Consider the following 24757-nt stretch of genomic DNA (forward strand, 5'->3'; position numbering starts at 1 on the left):
GTACAGAAAGAAGGAAGAGGCATGCCTCCGTTGCTAGGCGGCACTTGCGTGGCTGGAGCATGCGCTCGCAAAACCTGATGCATTGTCGTCTCCGGAATAGATTTAAAAAAAAAAAGAAATCTCTCCTGCATTTTTTTATAGAGCGCCGTCTCAGGTTTTCCGAACCCGTATGCCACGGCGTCTGCTTTCTGTGCCTTGTCGTCTGCTAACCTACTGTTTCAGCTGCCATGAAGGCTACATGGAAATTTAAGAATTCCCAGTTTCCAGAACATTAGTTCGTAGTACTGAAATATTTTTACATTGAAACGATAAAAAGTCAGCTGGGTATTTCTGAAAAGTTTGTTCATGTGAAAATTTAATTAATGTGGTGTTCGTAGTAATGTACTTCACTGTTCTCTGAATTACCTAGACTATTCAGGCTTATTTGCAGTTTCGCCACAGGCACCATAAACCAGTGCAAAATTGCAAAGGATCTTTCATGTACCAAACAATGTTTCATTAAAATTTGTGAACTTGATCTGCGTAAGTCGCATCGTGAACATGGTTGCCTCGAATGCAATTTTGGAGGTTTGCAGTTTCGCTGAGCATTTAATTATGACCGTAATTTGGCTGCTAAGGTTGACTAAATACAAATCTTTACATCCTTGGCTTGCGTTCTGCAGAGGCAAGAGCCTGAATTTGAGTGGTATGGCCGTTGTAAGAGTTGTCGGACGATCCTACCGCTGTCAACCAGATGTAGGGGTCGTCAGACTATCTCGCCGCTGCCACCATTTGAAGGAGTTGAAGGTCGTAGAGAGGAATTCGGTGAACAGGATTTAATTGCAGTTTTACATTTTAAGCAAGATACATTGGCAGTCTAGCGTGACTCCCATATGGAGCCCGCAAAACTAACATACAGCAAACAGCATACGAGCACACAGCTCACTTGTACATTTCTAGCATGACAACGAGCACTCAGCTCCCGACGACGAGCACGACCTAGCAGCCGGCAAACGCTGCTTATATGCTCTCTGCTCGACGTGATAGTTCGACGTCATCGTTTGACGTCACCGTTCGAAGTCCCCGTGGACGGAGTCCCAGTGGACGGAAACGTTCGTCCAGTCATTGTAAACTAGCTGCCCCCCCCCACAGGACAGTTTACGCACACATAGGCACACACATTCCGATGTCCGGCGCCGACGTCAGAGGGGCGCCGTTCCACAGAACAGTTTACGTACACATAGGCACACACATTCCGATGACCGCGCGCCACGTGGCTGCCGGTCATCCGCAGTTCTCTGAAGGGCGCCCCGTCTGGCGGGCTTGGAACACGTGCAGCGGGCTGAAAGCTGGCACGTTGCCACCCCGTACGGCCATTCCTAACACCGTGCAGAAAATAGTGTAGCCCAAGTGCACATTTGAGTGATGACTGTGGTTGCCATTGGATATTTATGGCCAAGAAGTTTTATGAAAGCAAGCAGGTCGTTTGTCTGTGCGCCGCACTATCATCCCAGTAACCAGACATGGTGCACATGCAAAATAGATTTAGAAAGTCACATGCACAGCATTTGCCCATTAATTGACACAGACGTACCAATAGGGTGCAAAATCGAGTGCAGAAATGTATAACAAAACTGATGAGCTACACAATGAGCCGGCTGTATGACCTTATTTATTCAGCACGGCTTTCCTTCCCGACTGCCCCATGAAATGAGCACCAGTTCAAAACATATTTAGCTGGTCCGCATATACACAAATGCATAACACTTTTATGAAGCATTCGTAGTGCATTGTACAGCATAAAACAGTTTTCATTTTCTTGTGGCCTAGTCACAATTATGCCACAAAACACATTCACACTATAAAAATGCTGTCGCTAAAATGGATTGCTTAGGCTTGGATTTCAGGGCTAAGGGCAAGCCAACACCTGTCTATGGCTGAGTGGTTGCCACTGAACAAACACGTCCTGCTAAATTTGCCAACTTCATTCAAAATTAGTGTTTTGGGAGAGGTTGGTGCAGCTCAATGGTTTGGCGCAACATGGTGCAATTGGCGCAGCACTTCCATCCCAGGCTTCGGAGTGGAACACCGGGATGGATGAACACGATCGTTTCAATGCGCCACCGTTCATGTGATTGTACACGCAAATGATTAGGCGTTGGTGCCTCCAGCATGAGGGCGAACATATTCACTGAATATCCTGCCATGGTGAGTTGGGCTTTTTCGACTCATCCATGCCCATTGGAATGTTCTATTCAGCTAGCTAGCACTGGTGTATGAAAGGTGCAATAAATGCCCACTACTGTGTTGTTGTTCCTTTGTCCCAAGGACACGTTTGAGACCCCCACAGTGGCTGTCAGCTTGTGCAGCTGCACCTCACCCTAGTTACAAGCACACAAGCTGTGCACAAGCTAGTAAATGTGCATATGTAAAGCATCCATACCAATATTGAGTGCAAATTTCAGGCTGTTACAATGCCATTTGAACATTGTTCACAGGCCCCACAAAGTTTTGCTGCTGACAGCACAAAGACAGAAGTTGTGCAACTCCAGTCAAATGTGCCACTTAGAAAACAGCTTCTTTTAAATGGCTTACAGCCTACAAGTCATGACCCAAGGAGAAGGACCATTTCTATGGCTAAACAGTAGGGTTGTGCGAATAGTGGATTTTGAGTTCGAAGCGAATTCGAAGCGAGTAGTGATTATGGCCAAATATTTTCTAATTAAATTTCGTATAGTTGTTAAAACATAATTGGCCCAAAGGTGACAAGAGCATTATTAGATGCGTGCAATAATTAAGTAGACTAACTTAACTGGTGAAAATGAGGCCACAATAATTTCTAGTATGAACTATTTATTAGAACGCAAATATGAAAGACTTAATGAAATGGGACACAGAGTTCAGTCAGTTGTCACGAAGAAATATAAGTTGTTCGACATGCTCAGGAAGCAGTTGCTTCCTCCTGGTCATCGCAATGTTGCCTGCTGCTGCTTTTGCTGGATGCCTGGGTAGCTGGAATTGGCAGGTACCTCTGCGCGACTATAGCCACCGCAGGGTAGACCTGAGAGCCCAAAGTTGACCACCACAGGAGGGGATCCTCTGACCGGCCAAGCAGTGCGGTTTGGAGATACTCATTCACCTGTTTCTTGTACTGGGACATGCCAACCGCCTGCAGTCTTTCCTCTGAAGCCATCTTCACTTTTGAAAACGCAGCCCACACAGAGCATGCCTCTTCTTTGGTGCTTGCGGCGCTTTCATTCTCTCTGGCTTCGTCTGTCCCAGACGGGTGGAGCTTTTCAACTTCAGAAAGCAGCAGGCTACTCACACAAACCTTTTCGCTTGGTGCGGAATGAAAAATTGCCTTATAACGGGGATCTACCAGCATTGCCAGCACTAACAGTGGTCGCAGCTTCACATCCACAAACCTGGTCTTCAGACTTCGCAGGAGGCTGCCAGCAAAGGAGGCTGCCTCATTGGCTCCCGAAATGTACTCTTTCAGTGTAATCTTAGTGCACCGAAGCAAGGGCATCACCTGCGGGAGTGTTGGGTATGTGGTCGCAGAAAGTTCCGTTGTTGCTTGGGGCTGAAGTACACTGACCAGCCCTGCCATTAGCTTCCACTTTGCGGACGACAGGCTTTCAACACCATCCAACTTGGATAGCTCTGCAAAGATTGCAGTACGAAGCTCAAGGAGCCTCGACATCAGGGCATGTTCGCGCGTATGTCTTGCATGACTTCGAGGTGTTCAACCCCCTTTTTTTTTGCATTTCTTGCAGTCGGGCACGTGCTTGAGTGCTACGTTTGTAGTGACCAACAATAGGACGTGCCTTTGCACACAGCTGAAAGAAAGGTTGTGCTTGCTTTTTTGCGTCAGTGATCCAGAGTTGCAGAGTGTGGGCGAAACACTGAACCCTGTGCCACTGGGAATGCTCCATGGCAGCGACAAAGTTTCTGCCATTTCTGGACAATATATGTCGGCAAGTCTTCTGGAAGCTCCCAATCCCTAATCACCTTCTGCAGAAACTGGCAAATGTTTTCCGCGGTACAGTCTTCAGCCATTTGACTGCATGTTAGAGTGTAGGTGTGCAGCACAAACTTCCTGTCCATTATGTGGCACGTCACACTTACGCAGCTCTGACAAGCGCGCGAGATCCAGCTGTCGGTGGTCAAACTGTAGCACTCGACTCCAGCATCAATTATTGACCGAAGCGCTTTCATAACTTCACCCTTTTCTGCGGCATACAAAGCGGGGATCACCGACCTCGAGAATGTGGTCCTTGAGGGCACGCTGTACTCGCGAATAGCTCACCTCAGCATTTCGGCAAAGCCACTTTCCTCGACCACGCAGTAGGAGTGCAAGCTACCCGCGATGAAGGTCGTGATTTTCCCAGTCAACTGCCTTGTCTTCGGTGCAGTCGACTTCAATGTCAGCCGAAAGTGCGATGAAACTGACGGCTGTGGCGTAGACTGCCCAGCGATCTTCTTTTGTCTTTCACAAGTGGCGCATTCTTGTTCGTAGGCTGCATACAAGCTCGGATGCTTCTTCAGGTGGTTTGCAAAGGTGATTGTTGTCCCTGTTGGCATCTTCAGTAACTTTTTGCATTGCTCACACCATGCTTTGTTTTTAATTGGAAGTTTACAGAAATACCTCCAAAGTGGGTTTTTCACACTGCCGTCTACTCTACCGACCAACGAGGCGAGGCTTCCGCCATTTTCAACTTTGACAATGTCGATGTCATGCTCATTCACTGAGCCTTAGCATATCGTTTTCTATTGAAATATTATAGTAGATGACTACAATATTTCAAAAAAAGGATAAATTAATGAAGCGATTATTTATGAGCGAAAACATGTGTCAGATCAAAATAAAAGGTTATCCTTATCAGAAACTCATATTCTAACTGTAGATTTGGCGCTGGTGAGAAAAGACTGCTGGCAATAAACGCGTCAAGACAGCGTCGCCCTATGCCGGCGCTGTATCGGCATATTGTCGCACTTTTTTATTTCTTTTTGGCAGTTGGTAAACAAAGTCGATTGAATGACTATAAATAATATATTTGAAAGCTCCCACTATAATATTTATACAATTTTGCCGAACGCATGAGTTTCTTTATCTTAAGAACTCTGCTTCACCGATTATTGGACAGTAAACAGATCTGCGACCGTGAGTTTGCCAACACTTAGAAAAGCACAAATATTAGAACTGCCCTCGAAGCGAATATCGAATAGCGTATTAATCGAAAGTACTATTCGAAAATTCGAATATTCGCACAAGACTACCAAAAAGAGATCGTGTAGTCTCACCTTAATCATTGATTATCACCATGCAGCATTGTAATCACTGATAACCTCACATAGCTCGGGCCACAAATTATGAGAACAGACCAACACTGTGTCATGGGCTGGGCCAGACATCATAGCTGCTGCTCATTCCTTTCCTGAATAAGTGTAAAGCTCATCGCATGGCAACGAGGTGATGTAGACTGACTGGCAACATGTTGAGGATGACGGCAAGCTTCGACAGCTCTCCATGCCATGGAGCTCCATTATGACCAAGTTGGGCAAACCATCCCCATTGGGCCAACTTAAACAGCGAAAGAGGCCTTGGGAGGGCCATGACGAGGGTCATGACAGTGGTAGCCAGCGCAGCATGTTTGCCCATTTATTTAGGAAGCCAATTGCTGTAACATCCAGCCCTGACAGTGACATGATGACATTCTGTTTTCGCATGTTGTACTTCTAGTCATGCTAGCTTATCAGCTATAATCATGTGATGGTAATCAGTAATATAGGTAAGACTACGATCAAAGCTCACAGTACCTGTGAGTCCAAAGACAGTGGTGCGCAAGTACTTGTGGTGTCCAGCCAAGTCGATGAAAGTGATGAGCTTGGCCGAGCGCTCGCATAGCTCCTCCGGGCTGCGACAGCGGCCATACGTGACTGGCTGCCCCTGGCTTGTGAACCCCAGGATCTCACGACTAATTGATGACGTGTGCCCTGTCTGAATCTCGTGCAGGTGCCTGCATATTCAGAACAGATCATACTACAATGCCTCTGCCACATCGCTGCCTTCCACCATTTGCACTCACAGGTTCTCCAGGGTGGCATATAATCTTTTAAAGCAGCAATCCCTATCTTTCATGCATAACGTGTATAAACCTTAGAAGGAATGGGCTCACCAGGCTCATCTGGCAAAATGCGACAAAACCCGCCAAAAGGTAACTGTGCACAAGTGTCGTGCCTCAGCTTTGAAGTTGCAGCTGCCGTGTAAAGATGTTTTTCAATGAGCTTCCATGAGTGCCACCATATTTGATCACATTGCCAATGCTTGCTTCTGCTGGTCTCTTGCTGCCTCTGTTTATGACAGCAGAGCATGGGACTGGCATGGCGCAACAAGCCAATCATCAATGAGTGTGTGAAGGAAACAAACCTTGGGCCAAAACATCAAAGGATATGTAAATGTCGCATTTATGTGCTCCAATGCTCCTAACGCCTTGTCCAAATGCTGTGAGCACTGCCATACGGTGTGTGTACTAGAACTCGGGGATAGAAATTATGTTCTAAGAAGCAGTCATACACAATTTTATACAATGTATTAAATAAGGATTACTGTCATTTGTTCATTGTTTTTTCTTCATTTATTGTTAATGCCTTTGAAGTCACATGTTGTCTTGATTTCGGTTCAGCAAAATATTTTTCTGCAATGGCATTGCATTTCTTAATTCAACCTAATCACTCGTGAATGTGCCAACTGCAGTAGATTTGTTAATGTTGTGTTCTGAGCTTGGAGCATCTATGTTTTTAAATTTTGTAGTAGCTTACAGAAAAGACATATCATTTGTCACTTGTTCACATTGTAGTTCGACACGAAACGTTCAGCTTTGAACATCCTTACATAAGTAAACCATCCCATCGTCGGCATACTTGTTAATGAGTTCATTTATTCCTGATATGTGAGTGTGAGTCTTAGTTGGGTTTCAGAGCAGACATTAGCAGAGAGCACAAAAATGTTGTTTACAGGTATGAATGACTGGTCATCAAATTTTTCCTGAAAGATTTCCTGTGATCAAAAATAATCAAAATATTGTTAGCAAAACCTTTATTTGAGTTAGATGATGGTTTGACATATTATTCCGAAGTCCTGGCAGAAACAAGGATGAAGAAAACTTATGAGTACAGTGGCCACAGTGATGCAGAGTTGGCAAAATATAATTACAGCTATTTGAGGTAATAGTTCTGCTGAAATTGGCAAGGTGGAGGGAAGTAATTAATAAAGAGAAAATGAGACATCCACCCAATCGTAGCAATTGCTACAAAGGAAACCCATATGGGTTCCTCGAAAGAAAAGTCTCGCAGTTGAAGAGAAATTTGTCCTGGTCCGGGACTTGAACCCGGGACCACTGCCTTTCCGGGGCAGCCGCTCTACCACCCGAGCTAACCAGGCGGCAAGCAGATGGCTGGGCAAAGTCGAATTTATTGACAACTCCAAGCAAAGACAAGTGTTTCACATAATAGTTCTGCAGAAACCCGCAAAGTGGTGTACAGTTGAACCCGACTATATCGAACCCGTTTACATCGAATTATTCTATATATCGAACAATTTATGGGCATAGTAGTTACAATGAGTATATATAGCAAAAATTATGCTTACATCGAACAAAAATAGCAGCAACTTCCGATATATCGAACGTCAAGCTGCGGAAATGTGCCCCCAGAAGTTGGCTTTCCCTTGTGGTGGCGGGGAAACCCGGCAGCGCGGGTCCATCCAATCACTCTTCCTACCATGACCGCGCTGCCTCGGGCAAGCCATCGACACCCCCCTGCATAAAATGATCCTGGCCCGCCCGCAGCGCTTGCTCAGACAGCCAATCAGAGGCTCTTGTGCCGTCGTCGTGCACAATAGCAAAAGTGCAAGTTGTCTCACTGCTTTTCTCGTTCATTGTGCGTGTGTCTTGTGAGCCTTCTCCCGCATTGTTGCCGTGATGAATCCGCAGAATTTGCTTTTCGTCGTGAAGCTCGAAATCATGTCGGGTCGAACGTGGTGAGAAGTAGGATGTCCCTGCAGCGTGCAAGATTCTGAGGAGCACTCCCAGGATGTTCTTGAATAAGGGGGAGATTAGGGCTAAAGCGGACAAACTTGCAACCCGGTGCCCGTGGCGCCTGACGCATACGCACGGCCGTGTACAAGTGGTTCATCCGAAATTGCTTCTGACGTGCCGGCTTCTGCGTGCTCGGTGATGACTAAATTCTGATGAATGCGGCAAAGCCGTTGCCAGTGTTGTTGAAGCTTGAGCGAGCTGTCAGAATTTCCGGAAGCTGTTGACGAATCAACAGTGGACGAGTGCGTGAGTGCAGATGATGGTGTCGCGGCCACAGGAGAGCCCGAAAACGAAGACTACATTGCCAATATTGTACCAAGTACAAGTGAAAGGGGGCACAATGAGGAAAGCAACAACGGTCCTTTGCCCACATCCTCCGAAGTGATTGGTGCACTGGCATTAGTCTGGTGCTTCTGCGCGAATGCGGAAGGTTGCGGCCTCGGCTGCTACGACTCTAGACAATGTGGAGAAGTATGTGCGTCGCAGGCAGCAAAATTACCCAAGCAGAAGAAAATGCACAACTATTTCATGCGAAACTAAGCTAGTTTCATGAACAAAGTGATTTTGTAAATGGTACGTTCTTTTATGACATCCAATTATTTAGCAGGCTCATATCGAATTATGCTCCATATCAAACTGATAGGCATTTTCTTGCGAGTTCAATATAGCCGGGTTCAACTGTAATTAATAAAGGGAAAATGAGACGTCCACCCAATCATAGCAATTGCTACAAAGGAAACCCATACGGGTTCCTCAAAAGAAAAGCCTCACAGTTGAAGAAAAATTCATCCCGGTCCGAGACTCAAACCCAGGACCACTGCCTTTCCGGGGCAGCCACTTTCCGGGAAACCGTATGGCTTTCCTTTGTATATGACTGGGCGGATGTCTTATTTTCCCTTTATTAATGACTTCCCTCCACCTTGCGGGTTCCCGCAGAACTATTATGTGAAACACTTGTCTTTGCTTCGAGTTGACAATAAATTCGACTTCACCCAGCCATCTGCTAGCCACCTGGTTCAGATAGTAGAGCAGCTGCCCCGGAAAGGCAATAATCCCGGGTTCGAGTCCTGAACCAGGACGAATTTTTCTTCAACTGCGAAGCTTTTCTTTCGAGGAACCCGTATGGGTTTCCTTTGTAGCAATCGCTACGATTGGGTGGATGTCTCATTTTCCCTTTAAAAGTAATTACACCTAATGCATGTTTTTTCTAAGCTTCTCCACTCTCAACCCAAATGACTGAAAGCTGAACACACAAAAATTACTCATCAGGAAGCAGTCTTACTAAAGCATGTGAGCCTACAGCTCATTAAACAAATTAAGAAAAAGAATAGTGGAGTTAATCGCCCTCAAACTGCACAGTGGGTTATGACTGACAAGGGATGCTGCAGTGTGGAACTCCGGATTAATTTTAGCCATCTGGTGTTCTATAACATTCACTTTAAATCTAAATACAGGAGTGTTTTTGCATTCTACACCCAACAGAACACGCCTGCCATGATTGCTAATCAAAGCACTATGGAGGCAACATGGTAGGTATTGAGGCAAGAAATGGCTAGGCCCAGTGAAAGCGCCATATCTCATTTATAGAGATCGGACTAGCCAGTTAGAAAGCTGTACAGAGAGCACCTCAAGAACATCACTTATGACACCATTTGAATTGTGTACAAATTACAAAATAAACTGTTCAAACGTGTTTTTTTTTTTTTACCCTCCCCTCACTACTGTCTGTCGTTGCTCTATGCGACTGAGATATTGGTTCCCGGTTGCACAGTAGACTCGGCCAAGGAATATTATGGTAACTTACCATATTTACTCAATCAAATACGAGTTCTTTTCATGATTTTCAGTGCTTGAATTCAAGTCTCGTGTTACATTTGGATAATGGCAAAATTGACCATTTTAATACAAATATGTACAGTAATTCCTCGTTATAATGATATCGCTTTACTCGAAATATTGCTTTATTCGAAATTTCTTCTGGTCAAGACCCAAATGCATGCATTTTAAGCCACACTACTCGAAATGCACAAAGATGTTGACCCACTTAGAGCGAAATGGCGAGCAGAGGCATCGCTGCCGTCGAGCAGCGGCAACCCTTTTGCGCATGCAGTGTCAAATTAATGCCACCGATGAATTAGTCTCATGCAGGCACAGAACACGCCACAAAAGTACCAAACCCACAACCAATTACCACCTAGTAACGGGTACCAAGCGAAGTACCAAGTGCTCCCAGCAGTTTATTACGTAGTGAACAGAAGCTGTCAAATTCCATGGTGCAGCCCGCCCGAACTGTTAATATCGGTCGCAATCACATCGCTAATGCCCCCCGTGATAGAATCTACACAAAAATAAAGTTTTCCTGACGCTTTGCCATTCCAGAAAACCACGGTCTCTTGGATGCCGAAAAGTGGCCAAAAGACCTCAGGCAGGCTTGCACTGTAGCACTCCATGGGGTGCGCTCGATAAGCAAAGTTTTGCCGCTCTAAAGAGCACTTCTGGCACTTAAACGTGCCAAAAAGCACAGAAGGGTTCCTCCAAGTAGAAGTGCCATGTTCGACGCGAGGAGCTATGTTAACAAATCAGGAAGATGACCTTGAGGAAGCCGGTCAAGAAATTTGTTTGCTGCTTGCCATAATTGGCCTGCATCGCAATAAAGCACCGCCCCTAGCTTCGTTGCACTTTTCACGGTGTAAATCAACCGATAACTTGTCGAAAACACAAAAAATCTTGCCGTCGCCAGCAGCGAGTCAGACTGTCAACATGGTGGGTCAACACAAGCTGGTGTTTCACTAGTGATTTTCTCCAGCCAGTCATGCTCGATTTGCACCATCCTACTTTAGTCACATGAAGTCCCACTTAATTTTGAGAAAGCGAAACTATCTCCGAAAGTGATCACAAGAGAATACCACCTAAGGAAAGATCTGCCTTCTCCTCAGACAACAATGGTGAGTGAAGAGAACTTGTTTCCAAATTTTACCATTTCTTTTTCCATTCATCTCGTGTTACATTCGAAGTTTTATTACTTTTTTATTTCTTGTGACTGGTAGTCTACCTTTGCACTACAATCGCAGCCGCATTACATTGGAGTATATATGGTAGTTGGCTGCCACAGTGACTTATAATGTATCCAAGTGAAGCAAATGAGTTCACTCACCGAAAAAGGTTGAGCCTTGCACTGCCATGGCCATTGTCCAGCTCACCCTGTGTGAGTACACCCAGAACAGTGCTCTTGCCAACATCTACACTGCCCAGCACGGCCACCCGGATCTCAATGCTCTGCTGGTCTTCGGGCACCTTGCGCACCAGCACCTGTACAAAAATCACCAGAAAGGGTCTGCGAAAGGCATACAGTGCGATGACGCATGCAGCCCTAACAAAGGAGGCATCATGGCACAAGACAAATGCATTTTAAGACGACTTGACTTTATGACAGCAGCAGAGTTGGGCAGACACTCACTGAATGAAAGACACACTCTTTTCGTCCAACATAATGTAGACTGGCAGCAGTGTTCTTTTGATTTTTGCATCAGTTACAGAGGTTGAAGACAGAGAGAGAGAGAGAGAAAGAAACAACTTTACTGAGCCGAGCTCGACATCTTCTTATACGCCGTCGATGGGAGTGGTTCCCTCTTCACGGGACCCATATGCTTCCCTAGCCGCCTGGCCCCTGGAGATCAGGACGAGCTGGTCTTGCAGGGCGGTGCTGGTTAGCAAGGTCTCCCATCGCTCGGTAAGGGTGGATGAGGGATGGGGTAGGGTAGTGGGGCAGGTAAGAGGTGGGGGGGATCGCCTTGATGAAATCGCATACTCCAATGACGTGTTGGAGCGTGCCTAACTGAGTTTTGCAGAAGTTACAATCCTCCTCGTACCTTTCTGGGTACATCTTGTTTTGAAGGTAAGGGTGCGGGAAGGATCCTGCCTGTATTTGCCTGTAGATCGCTTGCTGTTCTCTGCTAAGCGATTTGTGAGTATCGGGGTAACGGCGCCTCTCCGTCTTATAATGGTTCGTAATGTCTCTGTAACTAAATATGGACTGTGGCTCACCTTCCTCAACCAATGGATACAGAAGACAGAGACTGACATCCATTGAGTGCCGTTTATTGCTGGAACAGCTGTGACTAAAATGGCGCTGGCATGAGCCCTCATACTCAGCATTGGCCTCTTCTTTCTCTACAGTTGTCAACAGACTGTAGCGGCTGCCTAGCGCGTGTGTGCTTCTAGGAGGTATAGCCGCTGGACAGGACGTCTCATGTGCAGGCTGTTCGACAGGGAATGATCTGACAATACTGCCCCTTCTTGGAAATGCTTTTGCACCATGGCCGATTTTCCATCTCAGAGGCAGCGTGTTTATGTTCTTGACAACTACACCATCACCGGGTTGTAAGTAGTAAGACAGCATCAGCTTGCTGTGTTGAGCAGATTATAGAAATGGGAAGCATCCCTTCTCCCTCCGCTTCCCACCATGTTTGTTGTAAATTTGCAACGTTGTGCACATGTGTCACAGGTCTGAGGAATCGAACAAGATCCGGTATGGCATCTAAAATTTTGGCAGCCATTATGCATTGTTTCTAGTATTGGTTCGATGAGTAAAAAAATGCAGTTTTGCCTGAAAAATGAAGCAATGAAAATGACAGCAAAGTATTAGACAACCACACACAGGTTCGTAGTTTTATTGGCCATATAAATTGCAGTAAACATTCACTTACCAATTAAATTAACAAGCACGGTGTCACGCATGCACAGGTAAACATAAACGTATCTCAGTTGATGACTCCAAACAATTGCTGACACAACGCTGATGTGATGAAGAGCTCAGGCATATGGGAGCAAACACTTAGTCTGCCGCTCACTTCAATGCATGTTCGAAGCTTGAGATTATTATGCGACCTGCAGTACTAGGTGTGTGGGAAGACAGTGCACATAAAGCCACCAGCCACCTCAGCACGCATCTGTGCTATGCTGCGCTGACAGCCAGGTTAGAGGAAGAGACACACCTTGGCGAGCTGTCTCAGATGCTGTGCCACAGCGGCCAGGCATGGGCTCCAAATTTAACTTGGCTCATACTGCAACTCTCATTCGTGCTACAGGTTAGACAGTGGTCATCACTCGTCACAAAAGGTAAAATTAAGACAGTTTATGCTAGTGACCACTGTTTTGTGTAAAAAGCAGCAGTTGGTATCACCAGCGATGGGAATGTGCTTAAACCAAATGGCTGACAGGGCAAGGAGCTGGCCCACCAGCTCCCTGCCATTGTGCAAGTGTATATATGCTCTAGTGGGGGGAAACTGCTATTTGTGAGCAACTATGCATCGAGAAAACTGCGGACAGCAAAGCACCACGCTGTGTGATTGTAGGATTACCGCGTAAACCTATTTATTTGTTATAACAATTGTGTTTTCATTTGTTGTGCAATTGCCTTCGGTTTGAAAAGTGGTATATGCAGTGTTCTGCCATTACACAACATAATGTGGCCATAATTTTGGATAGAATGGACTTCAGATATGAAGGACCTTTTTCACTGCATTATGGTCTGTTGTAACAAGCGTTGACTGTATTGTGCAGCTGACAGCTGTTTATGGTACATTAGCTGACCTTTTGAAGTATGGCTATGCACACAATATCAGCCGCATGGTGAGAATGATTTGCCATAAGCATGCCCCACCATATGGCAAGCTACCACCACTGGTGAGCACACACCTCCAAATCAGTCACTTCGAAGCACATTGACAAGGGTTGTGCACAGCGTGTCAGGTGTGCCTTCAAGTACACGCACAATTTAGAATGCATATGCAGAGTCAATAAATGCAGAAAGCCTGCCTGTCAACAAATCAGCATCACCAATAGTCAGGAAACCTCTGTCACCACTTGGAATTGCCATACTTCTTAATTCCCTGCAGCAGTGCAGAGGCTATGAAGGTGGCTTGTTTGTGTGATGCATGCAGTGCTCACAAGAAGCCCTTAATGCTTTCACGCACAGCAACAATACATGCACAAGCCCATATAGTGATGCGGGAATTAGCCTTTATGATCTACGGAGACAGTATATCGACCAATTTAAGCTCATCCTTCGTTTTTCTTTGTATGCAAAGTTGCAATAACACCAAGAAAGTATTTCGGTGTGTCTGATCCATAATATCAGGCATGTCAGTGGGGAAACTACATAACCTCGAAGATGTTTTGTTATACTGAGTGGAGAAAAAGTACACAACCTACACGACCTCATGCATGTGCACGTGACTTTTGCCAGCGTCTTACCTAAAAAAGAGATGTTTCAAGCACCTATTTCTGTTGCTTTCCTGTCTAAAGATCGAATCTGAAGTATGTAATAAAGATCGCATGATTGTCACACCAGTAATTTGCCCGTATTATCCTAAGCGTGCAACAGCGTACCTCAGCTGCCTTGCGGGCATTTCCTATGGAGCGCTCACGCAGCACAGTCAGCGAGGCACCCAGTTTGGTGGCCATGCACCCCAGAGTGGCCAAGGAGGCCGCCATGTCAGTCGCACTCAGTCCCACCAGCAGGCCTCCATCCTCCACGCCAATTTCATAGATGGCTTCGCCCTGGCCTGCATACATGCATGTTTGCTCAGAAGGTGACACATCATTCTAATAACTTCAATGTCCGCACTAAAAGCACTGTATCTGCCAAGTCAAAAACAAGAACAGATCCGAAACCTTTAAGTTGCTCAAGCACTTTTGAAGATACCGGCACACCAGCAGCTGCCATGAGCCTTTTTCAGAAACAATAGTTTGAAACGGCATTCCTTCTTTATATGTTTTTACTGTGAAAAGCATGTCCAAATGCAAGCCTTACTAATCCTAGAGGCCAATTTATCAAGACCATTCTTCTCTTAAAGAGCTGCAGCCTTTAGGGTTACGGCCTCTAAAGAGCTACAGCATAAGGCCAAAGGACACTAGACTGTCGTCAAGTGCAGATCACAGGCAATTCTCTGCCTATATCGGACAGACTGTGTAAACATAAGATTACAGGAGCACGAATCATCAAGACAAGGCAACTCTCAGTCACACATTGCCTCGCACTAAAAAACATCATCTCAGTAAACTTGGCTCCAGTGATGGAGGCCAGTGGTGTTCAATGAGGGGCTGCTCATAACCTGGCACTACCGTCTGCCTTGTCAGTATCATTTGGCACTACCTGTTTGTTCTAATAAAATGCTTTTCAGTATGGATAACTGGGCTATATCATTAGCAAGGTGAGCTAGAGCAGTACAACAAACACAAAAATGTGTCCTCTTTCTCCATTTTTGTTGTCCCAATGCTCTAGTTTCTTAATTAATCAACTTTTCCTAAACCAAAAAAAAAAAACTTTGTTGCATTGTTCCTATTGTCACGTGGTAGTGACGGTGAAGAAAGAAGCAATACGGTGGAATACAAAACTAGCTTTTATTGGGCGAACCTGTGCCCACAAAAACAGGCTACACTTATAGCACAACGGTAGCGGCGAACACGGTCGGCGATCGTCGGAAAACTGATCAGCGGGTCAAGCGCGTCGGTTTTATAGATCAGTCGTCGAATGTTCCAGATTAACTGATGGGACCCGCGTGTCTTCCAGAAAGTTCTACACCATTCGTATCACGCGATGGCATCTGATAACACAAGGTTCGGCGACAACAGACACGCAAATAGAAGCGTTGATAACTTTCCAGAAACGTCGGATACATGCAGGCGCGTCCCTCGCTGTGCGATTACAGTTGTTGAGCGGCGAAACGTGGTTGCCCGATAAAGATAAGTACACGTGTCATTACCCCCCTCTTAAAAAGCATCGACCCGATGCTGCAAACAAACAAAAGTAACAAAGAAAAGCACTCGTAGCAAAGAAAACAACAAACTAAGGAAGTTCATCAGCGTCCGTAAAATGGTTTAAGGCGCACCACGTGGACCACTTCAGATCGTGCGCGGCGCCGCTGTGAGTGCGAAATGCCATCTGGCACGACCTCATAGTCTAGTGCGCCAATACGACGGATGACCTTGTAGGGTCCGAAATAGCGTCGCAGCAGCTTCTCACTGAGTCCTCGCCGGCGTATCGGGGTCCATACCCAAACACGGTCGCCGGGCTGGTACTCGACGAAGCGTCGTCGGAGGTTGTAGTGTCGGCTGTCGGTACGCTGCTGGGTCTTGATCCGTAGGCGGGATCAAGACCCAGCAGCGGATCAAGAAATGCGTCGGCCTGCGGCGTTTCCCAATTGAACTTGACATCAGATTTCGTTAGATGTGTTAGCGGCTCCGCGATGCGCGAAAAGTCCTTGACAAAGCGCCTATAGTAGGCACACATGCCAAGGAATCTGCGCACTGCCTTCTTGTCGATTGGCTGCGGGAACTTTGCGATGGCAGCTGTCTTCTGCGGGTCAGGGCGTACTCCAGATTTGCTGATGACATGGCCTAGGAATAGAAGCTCATCGTAGGCAAAGCGACACTTTTCCGGCTTCAGGGTGAGCCCTGATGACTTGATGGCCTCTAATACTGTCGCAAGCCGCTTAAGGTGATCGTCGAAATTTCCGGCGAAGACGACGACGTCATCCAAGTAAACAAGACAGGTCTGCCACTTCAGTCCTGCTAAAACCGTGTCCATCACGCGCTTGAACGTTGCAGGCGCCGAGCACAGTCCAAATGGCATAACCTTGAATTCATAGAGGCCGTCTGGCGTGATGAAGGCGGTCTTTTCGCGATCCCTTTCGTCGACTTTTATTTGCCAGTAGCCAGACTTGAGGTCCATTGATGAGAAGTATTTAGCATTGCAGAGCCGATCTAATGCGTCGTCTATCCGTGGAAGGGGTATACGTCTTTCTTCGTGATTTTGTTCAGTCGACGATTATCGACGCAGAAACGTAGGGTTCCGTCCTTTTTCTTCACTAAAACAACTGGAGATGCCCATGGGCTTTTCGACGGCTGGATGATGTCGTCGCGCAGCATTTCGTCGACTTGTTGTCTTATAGCCTCGCGTTCTCGCGTCGAAACTCGGTAAGGGCTCTGGCGTTGTGGTCGAGCGCTCTCTTCGGTGATTATGCGATGCTTTGCGACTGGTGTTTGTCGAATCCTTGATGACGTCGAAAAGCAGTCTTTGTATCGTCGAAGCAGACTTCTGAGCTGTTGCTGCTTAATCACGGGGAGACTTGGATTTATGTTGAAGTCTGGCTCGGGAACTACGGTCGTCTGGGTAGATGCAACAGAATCCGAGAGGACAAAGGCATCGCTGGTTTCCTGTATTTCCTCGATGAATGCGATCGTCGTGCCCTTGTTGATGTGCTTGAACTCCTGGCTGAAGTTTGTCAGCAACACTCTCGTGTTTCCTCTGTGCAGTCGAGCGATCCCTCTTGCGACACAAATTTCACGGTCGAGTAGTAGACGTAGGTCGCCTTCGATGACGCCTTCTACGTCAGCGGGTGTTTCGGTGCCGACCGAAATAACGATGCTGGAGCGAGGCGGGATGCTCACTTGATCTTCGAGCACACTCAAGGCGTGGTGACTACAAGGGCTCTCCGATGGTATCGCTTGATCTTCCGACAGCGTTATTGACTGCGACTTCAGGTCGATGATTGCGCCGTGTTGGTTCAGGAAGTCCATGCCGAGAATGACGTCTCGTGAACACTGTTGCAGGATAACGAAGGTGGCAGGGTAAGTCCGGTCATGAATGGTAATTCTTGCCGTGCAGATTCCAGTCGGCGTAATGAGGTGCCCTCCAGCGGTCCGAATTTGGGGGCCCTCCCATGCAGTCTTAACCTTCTTCAACTGGGCGGCGATGTGTCCACTCATTACGGAGTAATCGGCCCCTGTGTCGACTAAGGCAGTGACTGCGTGGCCGTCGAGAAGCACGTCGAGGTAGGTGGTTCTTTGTCTGGCGTTGCAGTTAGGTCGTGGCGTCGGATCATGGCTGCGTCGTGTTGAACTGAAGTTCGAACGTCGCGTCGTGAAGTCGTCGTTCGTCGGTGTAGTCTTGCCTTCATGACTTCGTCGGGACGGCAGCATGTCGTTGTTATGTCGTCGAGATCGTTTCTTCTTCGTCTTCGGCGGCGGCGGAGGATCTTCGACAGTTCGACGAACAGCAACCGCACCTCCATCGGTTGCTGCTTTTAGTTTTCCGGATTTGGGCTCGCAGAGCGGCCCCGGACTGGGCCGGTGTATGGTCGGTGCTCCGGCGACAGGTAGCGGCCTGGTGACGGCGAACGGGACGGTCGTCGAGGGCTCCACTGAGTAGCGGCGAGGTAGTCGGCGATGTCACGAGGGCGTTCACCTTCCCTCGGGCGCTGTGCGTTCACGGCGAAGCCTCGCAATCCCAGGTCGCGGTATGGGCATCGGCGGTACACGTGGCCGGCTTCGCCGCAGTGGTAGCAGAGTGGGCGGTGGTCGGGGGCGCGCCAAATGTCCGTCTTCCTCGCGTAGATGCGCTGGGCGACGGGTGGGCGTGCTGGCGGCAGCGGCGGTGGACGACGGAATTGCGGCGTTACAGGGCCCTGGCGTTGTCGCGGAGGGGGAGCTTGACGGCGTGCGACGGCGGCGTAAGTCATCGCTTCGGGCTGGGGCTGCGGTAATTGTGGTTGCACCTCAGGAACTCCTAGCGATCGGTGCACCTCTTCTTTCACGATGTCAGCGATCGAGGCCACTTGAGGCTGCGACGATGGCAAGGCCTTGCACAGTTCTTCGCGCACGGTGGCCCTGATGGTCTCGCATAAATCGTCTGTGGCCAGTGATTGAATTCGGGAGTAGCTTGTTGGCTTGGTGCGTCGGTCAAATTGCCGGTTCCGCAATTCCAGTGTTTTCTCGATGCTCGTCACCTCACAAAGAAACTCGTCGACGGTCTTCGGTGGGCTTCTTACCATACCGGCGAAAAGTTCCTCCTTTACACCACGCATCAGTAGACGTACTTTCTTCTCCTCGGACATTTCTGGGTCGGCGTGGCGGAACAGACGGCTCATTTCCTCAGTGAAAATCGCGATCGTCTCATTCGGCAGCTGCGCTCTTGTCTCCAGTAGAGCTTTGGCTCGCTCTTTTCGCACAACGCTTTGAAATGTTTGCAGGAAGCCGCTTCGGAAGAGGTCCCACGTCGTCAAGGTGGCTTCTCGATTCTCAAACCACGTCTTGGCGGCGTCCTCCAATGCGAAATAGACATGTCGTAGCTTGTCGTCGCTTGCCCAGTTGTTAAACGTAGCGACCCTCTCATACGTTTCCAGCCAGGTTTCCGGGTCCTCAAATGCAGAACCGCGGAACGTCGGTGGTTCCCTGGGCTGCTATAGCACGATGGGGGACGCTGGGGCTGCCATTGCGGTTGCCTTGGCCACAATCTTCTTGGTCTTCTCAGGTAGAAGTCTGTGCTCCGGGGGCAGCTGTTGAAGACGGCGGCTTGCTCGGTGGTCCAGGACTACGTTGGTGTTCTGTTTGCAGTCTGGGCTGGGATCACGGCTTGTCGGGGGCGTTCTGTACATGGACGAAAAGCACCTCCACCAGATGTCACGTGGTAGTGACGGTGAAGAAAGAAGCAATACGGTGGAATACAAAACTAGCTTTTATTGGGCGAACCTGTGCCCACAAAAACAGGCTACACTTATAGCACAACGATAGCGGCGAACACAGTCGGCGATCGTCGGAAAACTGATCAGCGGGTCAAGCGCGTCGGCTTTTATAGATCAGTCGTCGAATGTTCCAGATTAACTGATGGGACCCGCGTGTCTTCCACAAAGTTCTACACCATTCGTGTCACGCGATGAAATCTGATAACACAAGGTTCGGCGACAACAGACACGCGGATAGAAGCGTCGATAACTTTCCAGAAACGTCGGATACATGCAGGCGCGTCCCTCGCTGTGCAATTACAGTTGTTGAGCGGCGAAACGTGGTTGCCCGATAAAGATAAGTACACGTGTCACTATTCTCATCAATACACTAGTAGCTTTTTGCTTCCATCAAAGTCCGGTTAAAAGCCAACTGCAACAAAATTCAGGGCCATATAGAAAGGTTAGTGTAGATATACAGCAGCCTCCAAGAAAAAATTTATCTGAAATACGGGCTTCATGAAAGGCTTGCAAAAGTAGATGTTCTTAAAGCAGAATGAAAAAACTAAATATGCAGATCCCATTCACTGCGGGAATCAATGCAGGTGAAGCTTTCTGTGCTGTCCGCATTCATTGATAGTATTTGGCGGTGATGTTGATGGCATACGACAGTCATGATATGACACAAAAGGAACAGTAGGTGATTTGTTATCAAGTGAAGCAAATGCTCGACACATTGTAATTCAACCCTCAACCAGCCTGTGGGCGTCCCCTGTTGTACATATGAAAAAGAAGAGCTGCACTCTTCGATGTTGTGTGGATTACCACAAACTGAACAAGTTGATGAAAAAAAGATGTCTACCCTCTTACCCACATAGATGGATGGCTCTCTAGACCACCTTCGACATGCCTGATACTTCTCGTCAATGGATTTGCAAAGTGGATACTGGCAGATCGAACTTGATGAACATGACTGCGAACATGATTGCATTCGGAACTCCTGACAGCCTGTATGAATCTAAGGTGCGGCCGTTCAGATTATGCTCAGCTCCCATGACCTTGCAAAGGATGATGGACACCATGCTGTCATGTCTTAAGTGGGAATCATGTCTCGTCTATTCAGATGCATCATTGTTTTTTCTCGGACTTACGAACACTTGCAGCGCCTTCATTCGTTGTTCCTTGCAATTGGCTTTGCAGGCCTATCATTAAAAGCTGAGAAATGTCACTTCGGTTATAGGAAGATGAAGCTCCTCGATCATGTTGTCAGTCATGATGGCGTTTGACAAGACCCTGAAAAGAATATGGCTGTTGCCGCATTTCCACCACCTGCCAACAAACATAACGTGCACCGCTTCTTAAGCTTCTGCGCATACTGCAGACGTATTGTGGATAATTTTTGGAAACTCGCAGAAACCCTGACTCGTTCAACAAAGGTGGATGTCCTGTTTGTTTGGGGTTCGGAGCAGAGAGACACCTTCTCCCAGCTTCAGCAGAGCCTCCAGACACTGCCCTTACTTGGGCACTTGGATGAAGATGCCAACACTGAACTGCACACTGATGCTAGCAACATTGGCCTTGGTGCAGTCCTTGTGCAGTGGCAAGATGGTGTTGAATGTGCTTTTGCTTATGCTAGCTGCACTTTAACTTCTGCAGAAACTAACTACTCTACCCCTAAAAAAGAATGCCTAGCTGTCGTCTGGGCAACGAGTGTGTGGGCAATCAGCCAACAAAAAGCAAGAGCTTTTGGTTGGCTAGCTAATCTCTAAGATCCTTCAGGGTGTCTAAGAGACTTCGTCTTCTAAAATTTTATGTAACAATCACTATAAGTCTGGCCAGAGGCACACTGACGCTGACTGTCTTTCACATGCTCCACTTGCAAAGGTGTCAAGTGATATGGATGACTACAGTCGTTTCCTTTTCACTGTCAATATATCTGACTTGGCTCAGCAACACCGGGAAGATTTAGAACTCTGGCAACTTATCAACTATCTTGAAGGCTGCAATTCGTATCCTCCACAGACATCCGCGCATTCACCATCCTGGTTCTGTGTCCGTGGCAATGTCTTGTACAAAAAGAATTTCCACCCATTGGTGACTGGACATCTCCTTGTCGTTCCACCCGTGCCGCGTGCAGATATTCTGTCCACTTGCCACAATGAGCCCTTTTCCAGCTATTTGGGATTCATGTATACCTTGGCCCGAATTTGTCATCGCTACTACTGGCCTAAGCTTGCCCAGGAAGCCAAGCACTACATGAGAACACGCCGCGACTGCCAGTGCCGAAAGGTTCCACCTCAGCGCCCAGCCAGTTTTCTAAATCTTGTAACACTGCTAACACTACCCCTTCTACAAATCATTATGGACTTGCTCGGGCCCTTCCCTCAGTCTATTGCTGGCAACCGCTAGGTCGTGGCTGCGACTGATTATTTGACACGATACTGCGAAACTGGAGCCCTTGAGCGAGCCACAGCCGGTGATGTCGCGGACTTTTTCATCGGCAACATCTTCCTCCAGCATGGTGCACCAGCAGTAGTCACAACAGATCGTGGTACAGCTTTCACAGCCGAGATGATGCAAGACGTCATGATGTTTAATGGAGCAGCTCGTTGCCAAGCCACTGCATACCATCCTCAGACCAACGGTCTTACAGAGAGGTTAAACAAGACAATCGCTGACAGGCTTTTTATGTATGTCAACAGCAACCACAGGGACTGGGACAATGTTTTGCCTTACGTTACATTCGCATCCAACACTGCTGTTCAAGAAACTACTGGGTTCAATCTTTTCTGGTTGCTCCACGGCCGTGAGGCAACCACCGTGCTAAACGCCATGCTCCTACCTGCCCAATACGTCATCACCATTGACATGGATGAATTTACCTGGCTTGCAGATGCAGCTTGCAAGCTTGCATGCGAGCGAATTCAGAGTCAACAATACGTAGATTCTAAGAGGTATAACACTCGCCATCGCGAGGTTATCTACCAACCCAGTGATCAAGCTTGGGTATGGACCCCCATTCGCCAATGTGGTTGGTCGGAAATGTCACCATGCCGCTACTTCGCTTCCTACAGAGTACTGCGCCACCTCAGCGAGGTCAACTATGAAGTTCTCCCTGAAGACACCACTCGGCGATCCTGTCATGTGCATCAGAAGGACATTGTCCATGTTTCCAGGATGAAACCACACCACTGATGTTGACAAGACCATTCTCATTTCTACCCACGTCCTTCCTGCTTGTGTGACCCTCTCCTCTTCATAAACTTCATCAGTGTTAGAATGTGTGTGCTTTGTATGTTTATTTATCTTTTTTGCATTTGGAGCATCGAGAAGATGCTTTCTGGAAGTGGGGTAATGCCACGTGCAAGCAATTGGCTGTTTCGTGGGCTTGCCGCTTCTGTAGACGATTAAGTAAGCTGGATGTCGACAGCGACGGAGACACGTTCTCAGTGCAGGTGTCGGACTTGATCTCTTCGATTTCTTTAAATTAAATTTTACAGTTCTTGCCATATATACAGTAAAGGTAACTATATGATGTTACATGTTACCTTGCCTGCCCAACATGTCTGTCCACATAGTACACAGAACACAGAGAATCGTATCATTCATTCATTCATTCCGTCACTTAGAGAGCCCAAATGAGCAATGCTTTCTGACGATGCATTATTTTTCTCCCGTGTCACGTTAGGTGAACTGCCATGAGTACAGAGGGGTAAGGTTAATCACAGTTTGGCAGTGGTGCGACACGGTAACGCGCATTGACTTTCCTGCTTTTTGCAGCTCAACTATAAGCTGGCTGGTAGCTGCATCGAAAGTTTGTTTTCTCGTTTGGACAAGACTGCACTGCCAAGAGGCAGATTCTAATCTACCAAGAAAGAAATTGACGTCGCCGACTGATATCAGCCTGGACCTGCTACCGAGGATGCGCCAAAATCAGCCCCACCTGGATCAACTATAAAAGGACCTTGCTACTTCCAGAGACGTTTAGTTCGGCAGTGGTGCGACATGGTCACGCGCATTAACTTTCCTGCTTTTCGTAGCTTGACTATACGGTGGCTGGAGGCTACATCGAAAGTTTGCTTTCCCCACTGGACAAGACTGCACTGCCAATCTACCAAGTGTGTGTGTGTGTGTGTGTGTGTGTGTGTGTGTGTGTGTGTGTGTGTGTGTGTGTGTGTGTGTGTGTGTGTGCGCGTGCGTGTGTTACTTAACATGGACGAGAACCTAAAAATTTTTGGGCAAGGGGAGTTCAAGCGCTTCAGAAAAGTGCTCAGTACTGTAGTGATACCTGCGATACAGTGGCTGAATGTCACAAGGAGGTCAAAGAACTTATGAAAGAAATTAAGTCACTCAAGACTAGCAACCAAGCTCTGCAGGAGGAAAACCGCAGGCTAACCCACCGAATCGAAGACCTCGAACGCTATTCTCAAACAAACAACATTGAAATTAAGGGTGCTCCTGCAGACTATGAGCCACTTGAAGCCATCACGAAGTTGGCCGTGTTTATCGGAGAGCCTGTGACCGAAAGTGACACTGATGTTTGTCATAAAGTACCAAACGTAAATGGAAATGAAAGAAACATTGTCGTGCGGTTTATGAGGCGAGGAAAGTGTAATGCAGTCCTTACGAAAGCAAAGAAAATGCAGATCACGACTGCTGTGCTGGGGCACAGGAAATCGAGTGCCATGTACATCAACAAGCATCTCACCCGAAAAAGCAAGCAGATACTTAGCACTGCAACAGCAAAAAAGAGGCAGGTGGGGTGGAAGCACATATGGACTAAGGACGGGAAAGTCTTCGTACCTCGAGAAGATGGCTCCCCTGTGTTTCGGTTCATCAGCCCCGAGGACGTACAGCTCATGGCAAACAATGCGGAACAGCTGTGATAAGCCTTTCAGAGCAATCTCTTTCAATCCCAAGCTTATGTCTTATTTTGTTGTTGTGCCAAGATGGCTGTTGCGCCAAAAAGCCTAAACACACTGCGAAACAAGAACTCTCCAGCCTTCCATCATCTTAATTCGCGATCATTAGAAAATAAGCACAATGATATAGATTTGCTCATTGATTCTACTGGTGTTCACTTTGATGCCATAATGGTCTCGGAAACTTGGTACTCGCGACAAAACGTTCCGTTTACGCATACTGGTTATCAAACATTCGTGCTAAACCGTCCGC

The 24757-nt window shown here is 47.4% G+C and overlaps 1 protein-coding gene across 7 annotated transcripts in view; it reads right to left on the bottom strand.

Annotated features, from left to right (window-relative positions):
* The window catches only part of LOC135906106 (GTP-binding protein 2), a 133904-nt gene that overhangs the window by 85362 nt on the left and 23785 nt on the right, over positions 1-24757 (bottom strand). For all 7 annotated transcript variants that reach the window (XM_065437314.2, XM_065437315.2, XM_065437312.2 and 4 more), the window contains exons 3-5: positions 14469-14644; positions 11233-11387; positions 5800-5999 (exon numbers count right to left, since the gene is read on the bottom strand). In XM_065437314.2, coding sequence (XP_065293386.1) covers positions 5800-5999; positions 11233-11387; positions 14469-14644 — 531 coding nt within the window. The remainder of the gene's footprint in view (positions 1-5799; positions 6000-11232; positions 11388-14468; positions 14645-24757) is intronic.

The sequence above is a fragment of the Dermacentor albipictus genome, chromosome 9, assembly GCF_038994185.2.
Source record: "Dermacentor albipictus isolate Rhodes 1998 colony chromosome 9, USDA_Dalb.pri_finalv2, whole genome shotgun sequence".
Lineage (NCBI taxonomy): Eukaryota > Metazoa > Arthropoda > Arachnida > Ixodida > Ixodidae > Dermacentor > Dermacentor albipictus.